Source organism: Populus euphratica, unplaced genomic scaffold, assembly GCF_000495115.2.
Source record: "Populus euphratica unplaced genomic scaffold, PopEup_1.0 scaffold2.1, whole genome shotgun sequence".
Lineage (NCBI taxonomy): Eukaryota > Viridiplantae > Streptophyta > Magnoliopsida > Malpighiales > Salicaceae > Populus > Populus euphratica.
In genome coordinates this window covers 2,863,652-2,875,927 of record NW_011499846.1, presented here as the reverse complement: position 1 = coordinate 2,875,927, position 12,276 = coordinate 2,863,652, and the positions used below count along the sequence as shown (strand labels likewise).

Sequence of the window (12,276 nt, the reverse complement as noted above, 5' to 3'; positions counted from 1 at the left end):
TTAAAATATTTTAAATAATATTTTTATTATTATTTTAAAATTTTATTTTTAACAATAATATATAAAACATATTTTAAAAATATTTAAAAAATATTTTTTAAAGTACATTAAACCCCAAATTCTAAACCTGAATGATATTTAAGGGTATAATTATAGTTGTTTTTTAAAATATTTTTTAATTAAAAATATATTAAAATATTATTTTTTAAATATTATTTTTTATATTAACACATTAAAATAATATGAAAATACTAAAAAAAATTATTTTAAAATAAAAAATAAATTTTTTTAATTTTTTTAAAAAAATATAAAAATTAAAAATACCATCAATAAATATTTCATTATTATAATTTTTTTTTTATCACATGGAATCAAATGAAAAGATAGTACCAGTGAAAATTACTGATTTTGATTGATGTTTGTTGTGCTGGTACAAGTAATGGACATGCCGTCGATCCAAAAAATTGTACTAGAAATTCACCAAAATAATTCGAAGATAAGTGAAGTTTCTTACATTATCCACCTCTTCCGGTTACTTGTATTTTATCATGGTAGATTAAAAAAAATCTAATAAATAAAAAAATTTAATTAATTAAATGATGAAAAAATAAAAACCAAAATTGATCAATTAAAATAAGGTTCATTAACCTTGCTGAAAATGATCTATTTTATTATTTACATGTACCAGGTAAATTCGACTCAAATTTTACTCAATAAAAATGGGATGGATCATGACAGAGAGCAAATTCTTTTCCAATCATTTGGAAAAGCTGATTTGAAAAATAAATATGAACTCGATCGGTTGGTTTTGATAAATTGCTGTTACCGATCATTACACTGTGAATTCTTTATATTTTGCATAGTTATTAATATTTCCTGATTTTTTAAATTCTAGGATGAAAATATTTGATTAGAGTTTTCTAATTGAATTTGAATAAAAAATTAATTTAGATTAATCTTGATTAATTTTTTAGTAAATTCATGTAAGTAATATTTGATTAGAGTTTTCTAATTGAATTGAATAAAATATTAATTTAGATTAATTTTGATTAATTTTTCAGTAAATTCTAGTGCGTGTTTGATATTATATTAATTTTTACAATTATAATTTAATAAAAATAAATTTAAGAGAATCATTTTTAATTACCGTTTGACAAATTACGTGGTTAGTTGAAATTATTGTTAGAAGTGTGGTTTATAATAAAATTATTAAAAAATTGCAGTAATTTAAATGATACAAACTATACTACTATACACATGCGATTATTAATACATACAATAAAGCAACATTAAATTCTTAATTTTATTGTCTTATTAAACAAGATTAGACCTCATTTATCAATTGATGCAGCCCTTTTTATTAAAAAAAAAACTAGCAACGTATTATTTATGTGTTTTTCCCATAACATGAAAACTATCTTCTTTATCAAACAGACTTATAATATTTTAAAAAAACATCATTTTCTAATAAAAATAACTGATCAAAATAAACTTAATAATCAAATAATCCAAAAATTTCCCAGTCAATCTTCAAATCAAAACCTGACAACTGTCATATTTCATTATCCTTCGAACAAAAATTTCACATACTAGAGAAAAGACTAAACAAACGTAGAAGTTTCCTCAACAGTCAATATTTGGCTTTAGCTTGACACGCACGCAGACTCCCGATCCATATACACGCCGCGCAAAATCCCAAGAATAACCCCACGAACTGATGCTTACTCACAAGGCTAGAACCGTCATTACGTAACCTAACCGCCCTTTTTTTTTTATTTCCCTCGCGTCCCCTTCAAGCCAGTCTTCGATAAGCAACGGCTACCCTCGAAGAGACCGAGAGGGATGAATTATGAGCAGAGGCTCGCGGCAGCCACAATGATCATCGAATCGAAATCACACGGAGAAAGCGGTTATGCAACTTCGCCTTTTGACGCCACAGAAATCGGCGTCACGGCGACGCTAAAACCTCACCAACTTGAAGGCATCTCGTGGCTTATACAGAGATATCACCTCGGTGTTAATGTTATCCTCGGTAGGATTTTATTTTTTCACTTCTATTTTTTAATCTGATAAAATCTAACTGAAAATCTCAAGAATACAAGAAATCAGGGTTTTCCAGTATTGCTTGGTGTCTGATTTGATATATTCAATTTTGTGAATTTGAAAAGGAGTCTAGGGTTTCACTTTAATTATATGCTGTTTTATTTTTAACGCGCATTAGAGTGACTCTTGAATTGGTATTGTATTTGCAGGAGATGAGGTACATAGCTTGAGGACTTGAATGGTTTCAAGCCTTTATATTGAAGGAAACCTGAAATTGTCTTAAATTTATCTTGATGCCTGATATTTACTTTTAAACGTGTGAAAATCAAGTAATATAGAGATTATTTGTGACCATCATTATTTTTGTCATTTGAGTATGGCCTGGCCCTTTAGGTAATCGCACAGACCTGCGAAACTCAAAAATTTTCAAGTAAAAAATCTAGCTTTCAATTGTCAATTAAAGCTTCAGATAAATCTCCCTGTAGTTATTCAATGTCCTTTTTTTTTTTGAATTTTTCGAAAGTTTACTAGTGCCAGGTCTTAGGGGGGCTGTATTATTTACTCTTAGAATTTTGCAACTGGCTTGGTATTGGATAATTGATTGTTGCATCTCTTATAACTGAATTTACTCCTAACATAATGTAAAATCTTGTCGGGTTTGTGAAGTAATTAAATTTACAGCTGAAACCCTGATGGAGTTTTGTCGTTCTCATCACTGACACAATGGTTAAAGAAGTCCTTATTTTTCTCGTTACTTTTAGTAATCTTCCCGTGCCTCATTATCTAGTCAAGTAGAACAGATGAGTGTGATAATAGCAATGGCAGTGTGATTCTGTTCATTATGTTTTGAAATCAAAGATATTTGCTGGCAGATGGGATTAGGGAAGACCTTGCAAGCCATCTCTTTCTTAAGTTATTTGAAAGTTCATCAGAAGTCACCTGGACCATATTGTGAGTTAAGAAAGTCTTTTGTTTGACTTCGAAGACTTTAGGGTATCTATTCTGGTAATGACTTTGATTCACAATTTTGCTTGTTATCCAATTATATGCAGTGGTGTTGTGCCCTTTAAGTGTGACAGATGGATGGGTGTCAGAGATAGCCAAATTCACCCCCAAACTGAAAGTCCTTAGGTATGTCGGTGAGAAAGAACACCGGCGCACTTTGCGCAAGACAATACATGAACATGTGAAAGAGATTCCTTCATCATCCGATGTGAGTTTGGAATCTTGTAATGCATATTTACTAACTGGAATGATATAATTTGTTAGTATATCCTGTTCCTTAAATTTTTTCATGTGTCTGGGTTCTAGTTTGAGGTTCTTTAAAATCTAAATAGATATGTTGGCTGTTTACAGGTATCATTGTTGCCTTTTGATGTGCTACTGACAACATATGACATTGCATTACTGGATCAAGATTTTTTGTCACAGATTCCATGGCACTACGCTATAGTTGATGAAGCTCAGAGACTTAAAAATCCAAAGAGCGTATGTTCAAGCTATCACACAGTGTCTTCTCGTAAATGTGAACATAAATTCCTATATTGGTTATGGTTTCAAGCTATTTATGCTACCATGGTGCAATAACAAAAAAATATATTTATATTATAAATTGCTTTTGTGCCTCTCCTTTTATACTTCTCGAGCTAGACTTGAAGAGTTTCTTTTTTTGTTTAAAAAATTTAATAAGGACAGGTTCTTTATAATGTTCTCATAGACCAGTTCCTCATGCCAAGACGGTTGTTGATGACTGGCACACCCATCCAGAATAATCTCACTGAACTCTGGGCTCTGATGCATTTTTGTATGCCTTTGGTGTTTGGAACCCTGGATCAGTTCCTTTCCACGTTCAGGGAAGCTGCTGATGCTTCATCAGGTCATTTATCCTTTTACTTGGTCTAAGTGTGTATTTAAGTGTCAACTTTCTCCTGAAACCAGGCTTTGTATTCTTGTAATTTTCTATATCCTCATTTTTTCCCCTTGATATTGGTATTCTTCTTAGGAGATCACATGGTTTGATGGCCCCTCAATGAATCTCTAGTATCACCAATATATTAATGATTGTCTAAAGAGTGCAAGGCTTCACCGTTAGATTAAATGTATCTTGAAAATCGATATATTTTTTTTTAGGCCCCCCCCCCCCCCCCCCCAATTGTTTCTAAAATATTACAGAAGGGAGGTCATGAGTTTTGAAACAAAGTGAGATAATATCTGGACTTGTTATGGGATCATTCCTCTGTGTTTCTGAAAGTTACAGTTGCGTATTCTTTCAAGGAACTGTCAATAGTTTATGGCAAAACCTTGCAGCTAAAATCTATACCTGGGATTGGCCTTTGATTCAGAAAAAAAAGCAGAAAATTGATGTGCATTCGTCTGGGTTATTCTCAATTCCTTCAAGGTTTATGAGCTTCAAAATTATTATTTAATTCTTTTTGTCTGCTTCTGCTGTGAATCTTGGGTTGATTCTCTTGAATACAACAAAAGCTGAGGTTTTCCATATTTGCAAGAATGTTAAACCTGTTGCTTTTGAACAGATCATGATGCAACAAAGGTCAAGCGGCAATTCAAGACTTTAAAAAGTATATTGAAATCCTTCATGCTTCGCAGAACAAAATCTAGGCTTATAGAGTGTGGAAACCTAGTGCTGCCATCATTGACTGAGATTACTGTGTAAGTTGTCTTACCTTATTAAGACTGAGCATCTGGTGTTTCAAGATGGGAACTCTCCTAAAAAGACTAAAAATTTTATTTGTCTTGATAGGATGGCTCCACTGGTCAGCCTGCAAAAGAAAGTTTATACCTCAATTTTGAGGAAGGAGCTTCCAAAACTTCTTGCACTGTCTTCTTCAGCTTCCAATCATCAATCTCTGCAGAATATGGTATACTAGCTTCTCATTCTTTGACTTGCTCATTGTAGCTAACTTGCCATGCCAAACTGCCTTTCTGCTCTAGTTAATTGAAATAGAATGATGTTTTTTCTGACTTGAATATTCTGTTAGTTTCAGCCATTAATTCTGTCTCTTTGGTCCAGGTAATACAACTAAGAAAAGCATGCAGCCACCCTTACCTCTTTCATGGTATTGAGCCTGAGCCATATGAAGAGGGTGAACACCTAGTTAAGGTAACCTCTACATCTACTAGTTTTGTGGTATATGAAATTTTAATGAGCACCTGTTTTCATCTCCAAAATTAAAAATGCTAGTCTGAAATGAGTTGTGCGTAGCCATAACTTCGAAAGCAAAGAAACAAACAGGAACAAAAAAACCGTGTTCACGTAAACTTTCTGGTATAGAAGAAGCAAACCTTTATACTGAATATCCAATTTTGATAATGAAAAACTCCTTTTCCCCTGATGTCTTTGTATTAATTAACTTGAACTTCATGTAGTCTTGTTATCTTGCAACTGTTTGATATATCAAAAGTAATGAAAACCGGGTTTGAATGATTTGTTTTTTGCCATAACTTTAAAAGCAAACAAAGAATTGCTTAAATTTCTGGTCTGAAATAGGCAGTCCTTTATGCTATATCTCTGATCTCACTAACGTTTCCATAACTCTATAAGAAAACTAAGAATTGTTTAAATCTGAAAGAGGCAAGTACTTGTCGTGCATCTATGATTTCACTTTGTTCCCATAACTCTAAAAGCAAACAAAGAATTGCTTAAATTTTCTGCTTTGAAAGATGCAGTCCTTCTGCACGGCATTTCTGATCTCACTATTTGAAACCTACCTGTTGCTGTCCCTGCTGTCCTCTTGATTTTATGACTTCAGCTTCAGGTATCCTTGCTGTCTAATAATTTTGCAATGTGTAATGATTGCTTATTTTGGAGTGGTTGCACATTTATATAGCTTGAAAAACAAAGAATTGAAGAGGCATAAAGGGGGGAAAAAACCTAAACTTGCTTAAACTTTCTATTCTAAAAGAGGCAAGTTTTTTGCTTCCTCTCTGATTTTGTTAATTCCTTTGGGTCCTGTGCAAACCTCTGATCTTGATCTCTGATTCCACTAATTGAAATCTGCTGTCATCTCTGTATATCTTATGACATCATGTTCAGGCCAGTGGGAAACTTATAATTTTGGATCAACTACTTGAGAAGCTACATGATTCTGGACATCGTGTGCTTCTCTTTGCTCAAATGACACACACACTTGACATTTTACAGGTACATGTTTGAATTTGTTGCTTGTTTATGCATGTCAGTATATTTTGAACAATTATTAATGACATAATTGGCATGTAATATAGGATTTTCTAGAGCTTCGAAAGTATTCATATGAGCGTCTTGATGGTTCAGTTCGAGCTGAGGAGCGTTTTGCTGCAATAAGAAGTTTTAGTGGACAGTCAGGGAGCTCTGGTTCTGAATCTGATCAAAATAGCTCTTTTGTTTTTATGATATCTACAAGAGCTGGAGGAGTTGGCTTGAATCTCGTGGCTGCAGATACGGTGGGTTATCTCTTGAAGTTTTCAGAAATCACCATCTGGCATATGAACTCATTAACCTGCTCCTCAAGTTGAGAGAGAGAAAAAAGATTTTGTAAAAAATAAAGGAGAAAAAGAAGCATAAATGGCTCCAACTTTGGTACAATAAATTTCTGACAAGCCCAACAAAGAAAAAAGTTGGCATCACAATAATAACCACACACTTTATCAGCTAAAAGTTGCTGGCAAGGGAAAATGAAAATAAACCTTACAAATGGTGACACATAAAGTTCCAAAACAAATCAGCAATCTACTAGGGGGCTTTGCCTGCAGTGTTTAAAGATGGATTTTTTCATTGATTCTTCTTGCTTGAGAACATGTTTTCTGTTTTTGGTGGGTGGTCTTTTTTCCCTGTAGAGCTGGTTCAGTGTTTTCTGAGACAAATATGCTATGTGTATGTCACTTATATATGATACATATTCAGTTGTGCGCCAGCCATTCTCATATTTGAGATGAATTAATTTGATGCTAATAGCTCATGTTTTTCACTTTCTCTCACTTCTAAGCAATTGCCTGAGTATAAACAGATACAACTTGCAGGACTTGAAGATGTATAGACATTTCTATACCGACCTTGACAAGGAAAATTTATAAATGCAATTTTCTGAGGCGAAGGGAGAAACTTTGTTCTTTATTTATCCATTTACTTTTCCTCACATGATTTGGCTTTTGGTAACGGTTTAAGCTCCTGTTTGTCATTTTCTGTTAATAACTGTATTTCTTTCATGCTTTATGTTGGAACTGTAAATTTTGTTCGCCATGTAGATGCTTCTTTAATTGGAAAGGTTCTTACTGACTTCTAATGTTCTACATGATTCTAATAGCTAATAAATTCAGTGCTCTATATAAGATTATAAAAGAAGTGAAGGTTTTTACAAGACTTGTGGCATCTGCTTCTAATTTAAACAACTTCAATGGAATGGATTGGATATGCTGATATTTATTTCCATCTAAAGAATTTTAAGTGTAACATGGAAAACTTGAAAGAGTTTGATGGGTTGTCCAAGTAGACTCCATTATTTCTCAAAAAATTGGTTGGCGTTATACATGGCGTTCTGAACATTCTTAAACTTGCATTCATTAACAGGTTATATTCTATGAGCAAGATTGGAATCCTCAGGTTGACAAACAGGCTTTGCAGCGAGCACACAGGATTGGTCAAACGAACCATGTCCTGTCAATAAACTTAGTTACAAGGCATACTGTGGAGGAGGTGAGGTTTTATAACTCAACCTTTAACGTTTAATAATGTCTTTCATATTATCATTTTGAATATAAAATGTGCGAGTGTAGGTTATTATGCAAAGAGCAAAGAGGAAATTGCAGCTTAGCCATGATGTTGTAGGAGATGATGTCATGGAAGAGGACAGAAAAGAAACAGGAGGAATTGAAAATGGTGATTTGCGATCTGTCATATTTGGGTTGCATAGGTTTGATCCTTTGGAGGTCAACAATGAAAAATCAAATGAATTAAATGCCTCAGAATTGAAAGCTTTGGCACAGAAAGTAATTGCTCTGCGATGTGACCAGATATTGGACAAAGATGATAGAAAGTTTGAGGTCAATCCTATTGGTCAAGAAAAAGGACTTGATTTTGTTAGTGGAGGAGAATCTGCTCTTGCAAGCTATGATCCTGGTCTTGATGAGGCATCATATCTATCATGGGTTGAAAAATTCAAGGAAACATCACAATCAAATGAAAATCTGGTTTTGGATTTGGGAAATAGAAGGAACTTGCCTGATAATAAGTATCTTAATCTTGAGGCTGCAAAGAAAAAGGCAGAGGAGAAAAGGTTGTCAAAGTGGGAGGCCCTTGGATACCATTCATTATCTGTTGGGGATCCCATCTACCCTGTAGATGGGGATGCATTGTCAGACTCAGGTTTTGTTGATTTTGTTGTTGGGGATTGTACACATCCAGATAAGCTCTGCTTGTCCGAGCCCAGTGTCATATTCAGGTAATTCCTTGGAGACATACAGAAAATCCCTCCAGTCTACTCATTCGTTGTTGTGGCATGCAACTTATTGATGATAATGGATACTTTTCGTTAGTTTCTTACTTCTAATTTTGTTTTGAAACTCTTGAAATTGCTTTCTTCGGTTTCCTACTCTGATTTGGTATCTGTAAGAATTACAAACATCTATTTTTTCCCATCATTATCAGTTACAAGTAAGGTTTTACCACGAAACCAATCCCTTTCTGCTCGTTCTTTTCTACTTGATAGTAATCTTAACATTAGAACTGATCAATTCAAAGCAGCGTGTAGTTGGTGCAATTACAAATGGGACATTGGCTATGGAAGAGTTGTTTTTATGTGGACTTATCCAAGAAAAAGAATCAGCTCGCACTCCCTTAGATGGAATTTGAAAATGTGTCATTTGTATTTCCATGGAATTTAATTTCAGTCTGCAGTTAGACATCATCTCATTGATGGTCACAACTGTTAATATCCTGTTTTGGTATGTTCTAAGTTGAACTCATCCCTCTACTCCACGGGAAAAGAATGCACTAGTTACAAGGGTGTGAATATTGCTTAGTAAGCATCAGTTTTTCTCTTAGCCTGATTCTGGTATTAATTTGGCAGTTGTGTAGATGAGTCTGGACAGTGGGGCCATGGAGGAATGTTCGATGCACTGGCCAAACTGTCTTCAAGTATCCCTGCTGCATATCAACGAGCCTCTGAATTTAGGGACCTTCATCTTGGTGATGTCCATCTTGTAAAAATTATTGGTCAGATTTCTTGTTCGCTCTTCCTGCATTTTTACATTTTGGCCTTTTCCAATAATTAATGGTGGTGCAAAAATTTTAAGTGATGTGCATAAATACGAGAGGCAATTTAACCTTCCAGGATCACTGAACATATTCACTACAACATGCATAGTTTTTTTTTCATTTTCATTTTGTTCTCATACTGCCATCCCAATTGCCACCACACTTTCAGGCCTCAGTTCATGTTCCTTACTGGGGTTGATGTTAATTGTGACCGATATTTTTGTTCCTTGCAGACCAATCCTTCTAGAACTAAAAAGGAAAAGAAAAGGTAGTGAGTGTGCAAAAAGCAAATACAAAGGAAGACTAGATCTGCAATTTCAAACATGAAAATGTAGTAGCCTAGCCAGGGAGTGATCTCCATCTCCACTCCCTGTTATAAATACAGTATCCAACCTGTGCTTATGGTGATTAAATTTAATTAATTTTGCTTGTAGCTGTGAGTGGAGTGGTTGAGATTAGTAAATATTTATTAATCATGGAACTGTTAGCTGCTGGCTGAGATGACATATGTATAGTTATTAATCAAATAGGTTACCCTGGTGGTCTCAAAGTTCCTTGCTATGCTTCTTCCTGATGTGCAAAAGATTGCTTCAAATGGATTATTTTTATAACTTCATGCTTGAACTTAATGACTCGAATTTAATTTTGTAGCTCCCTGTGACTGGTTTTCTTTGATGTTCCGATGAATGATCATGAGCAAAACTTTAGCTAGGTTAATGAGATCACTATTTGGTGTAACTTGTTTTCCTTTCAGAAAGTTCTGATGATCTGTCTCACATACTGATGTGAATGGTTTCTATGATAAACCCCGTAACCCCCCCCCCCCCCCCCCCTCCTTATTGATGGATAGTTCTCCGAAGAAATTCATTTAACCTGTTTGTTGTTGCACAGAGGATACTGATGGGCAGAACATGGAAGGTGATACTCCACGGTGGGTTGCTTTGGCTGTTGTACAATCTTATAATCCCAGGCGCAAAGTGCCTCGTAGTGAGATCTCTATTCCTGACTTGGAGGCTTGCCTGTCCAAGGTGTCTTTTGCTGCAGCTCAAAATTCAGGTATGTTTCTTCTAATGTTTATTTTGATGCTGTTGTATTCCATCATAATGGCAAACTTTAAAAAGAACAATGAAAATTGAAATAGTTGGTCTGCTCGCTCGCTATGAAGAGTAGATGCTTAGAGATGCAAGTGATTTTGTTGTTTGGAATTTATTGTAGTCATCCAACAATGTGAAAATATAGTTAGCAGGCTGGCATGCATCTGTCCATAGAGCAACTTCATAGGCGAAGCACAACCAGGACGAGCATGAGCAGTAGTGAGCAACAATCAACATGATGAGAGAGGCAGTCCTCTTATTCATAAGAACCTTCTTCGTTATCATTAAAAATGATTCAAATTTCAGAATTCTTAGATTGTTCACGTTCAGGGACTGCCTTTGACTGTGTGAACTTAGCTTGTTCTTACTCTTGTTTGTTTCTTTCATATATATTTGAATTATCTGACATAAACTCCTGACTTTTCCATGTAGCCTCAATCCACATGCCTCGTATTGGTTATCAAGATGGAACAGATCGCTCACAGTGGTATACTGTTGAACGTCTTCTACGAAAATATGCTTCTGTTTTTGGAATAAAGATCTACGTGTATGACCTCTCTCACACAGACCTGTATCCCCCCCGCCGTTTTTTGTGTGTTCCAGCAATTTTATGTCATCTGATATCTTTGCAGGTATTATTATCGACGATCATCTTGAGGCTTGTGCTCTGTCCTCTGATACCATGGCCGCTCAGTTGTAGCTCAAAGAACAGAGTAGAAATCGTTATGTTTTTGTATGATTTAGCCTTTTCAGTAAACAGTAAACTTTTTTACAGCTGGGTCATCTGGTGGAAGCGAATGAATTATGGGTTTACTTATGTGTGAACCAAATAGAAGCGAAACTCAGCTAATGTTTTTGACAGACTGTTCAGTTCCGTTTCCACCCAGTTAGCAGTCATTGAACCCAGGTTAGCCTAGACCTCCATCTTAGTTTTGTAGAAAATTTGATTTTTTTTGTGCGATTTTGAGTTTATTTGTCTTACTTTTGACCTGAAGTCGTTTGTTGTGAATAATAGATTTAGTATCATTTAACTGGTTACTATTATATTACTAAATAAAAGGAAATAAAGATTTATATGCCTACAAAGTAGCCAGGAGAAGGGTTAGTACTAAATTTATAATTTTTTTTATATACATATAAAAGTATCTTTTTATCAAGTTTTAGATAAAATCTTATATCTCAGATTAAATGTTTATTGATATTCAGAGTAAATCATTGGAGATTAGGATAAGAATGAGTTGTTAACTTATTTATAAAAAATAAAATAAAATAAAATTTATTCGCAATTTTATGATGCTAGTGCGATGGGTGTGACCTTGTTAATTTCTCTCTCTCACTCTCTCTTTTTTAATTTAATTGTTCAATTTCCTAAATAAATTTGGAGACTGCTATTTTGAAGAAAAAAGCCCCATTAATGCTCTTAAACTGTACTTTCATGAATCTCCATGGCCAGAGACCAAAACCCGTATCTTGCTATTTTCCCCCAACAGCTCAAGTTCTCACATCCACATCCCAAGCTTGATCTCAACCTTTTACCTGTGACTGTAATGCTCGAGTCATCAACAAACCAAGGTATTCTGCTTCGCCTTTAGGCCTATCGGGGAACCCTTGATATTTTGTTTGCAAGCTTGCTACTGAACAATGGCACCAAATTCCAAATCCAAAAACTCGATGTATGACTAAAGCAGCTAGCATGATTGTGATAAGATCAAATCTTTTGCGCTATAAGATAGTAAGATTCTCCAAGCCAAATGGTCGCAGTTCTAGTCATTTCTATCAATGTAGCATTCCTAGATCCGAGGTTTTCGATTCGCAGACGTAGGCTTGGAGGCAACTGGAGGAAGTGAATTTGTTATATGCCGATGAAGATTCTGTTTCTGCCTGTGG

General features: G+C 34.7%; 1 protein-coding gene across 6 annotated transcripts; it reads left to right on the top strand.

Annotated features, from left to right (window-relative positions):
- The first annotated feature begins 1,701 nt into the window (after window positions 1–1,701).
- Window positions 1,702–11,427, top strand: ASG3 (SNF2 domain-containing protein / helicase domain-containing protein). 6 transcript variants are annotated; one of them, XM_011034724.1, is made up of 17 exons: window positions 1,704–2,032; window positions 2,253–2,260; window positions 2,916–2,994; window positions 3,096–3,256; window positions 3,400–3,531; window positions 3,739–3,919; window positions 4,578–4,713; window positions 4,805–4,922; window positions 5,075–5,164; window positions 6,098–6,205; window positions 6,289–6,486; window positions 7,610–7,735; window positions 7,816–8,480; window positions 9,108–9,226; window positions 10,187–10,351; window positions 10,822–10,936; window positions 11,022–11,427. In XM_011034724.1, exons 1-17 carry the CDS (start codon window positions 1,843–1,845, stop codon window positions 11,044–11,046), a joined length of 2,616 nt encoding a protein of 871 aa, XP_011033026.1. In that variant the 5' UTR covers window positions 1,704–1,842; the 3' UTR covers window positions 11,047–11,427. The 6 variants fall into 6 exon arrangements, 5 of the variants coding, with proteins under 5 accessions (XP_011033026.1, XP_011033019.1, XP_011033033.1 ...); XM_011034717.1 differs by having other exon boundaries at window positions 1,705–2,032; window positions 9,108–9,253; XM_011034739.1 differs by having other exon boundaries at window positions 1,953–2,032; window positions 2,902–2,994; window positions 9,108–9,253.
- The last annotated feature ends 849 nt before the right edge of the window (window positions 11,428–12,276 follow it).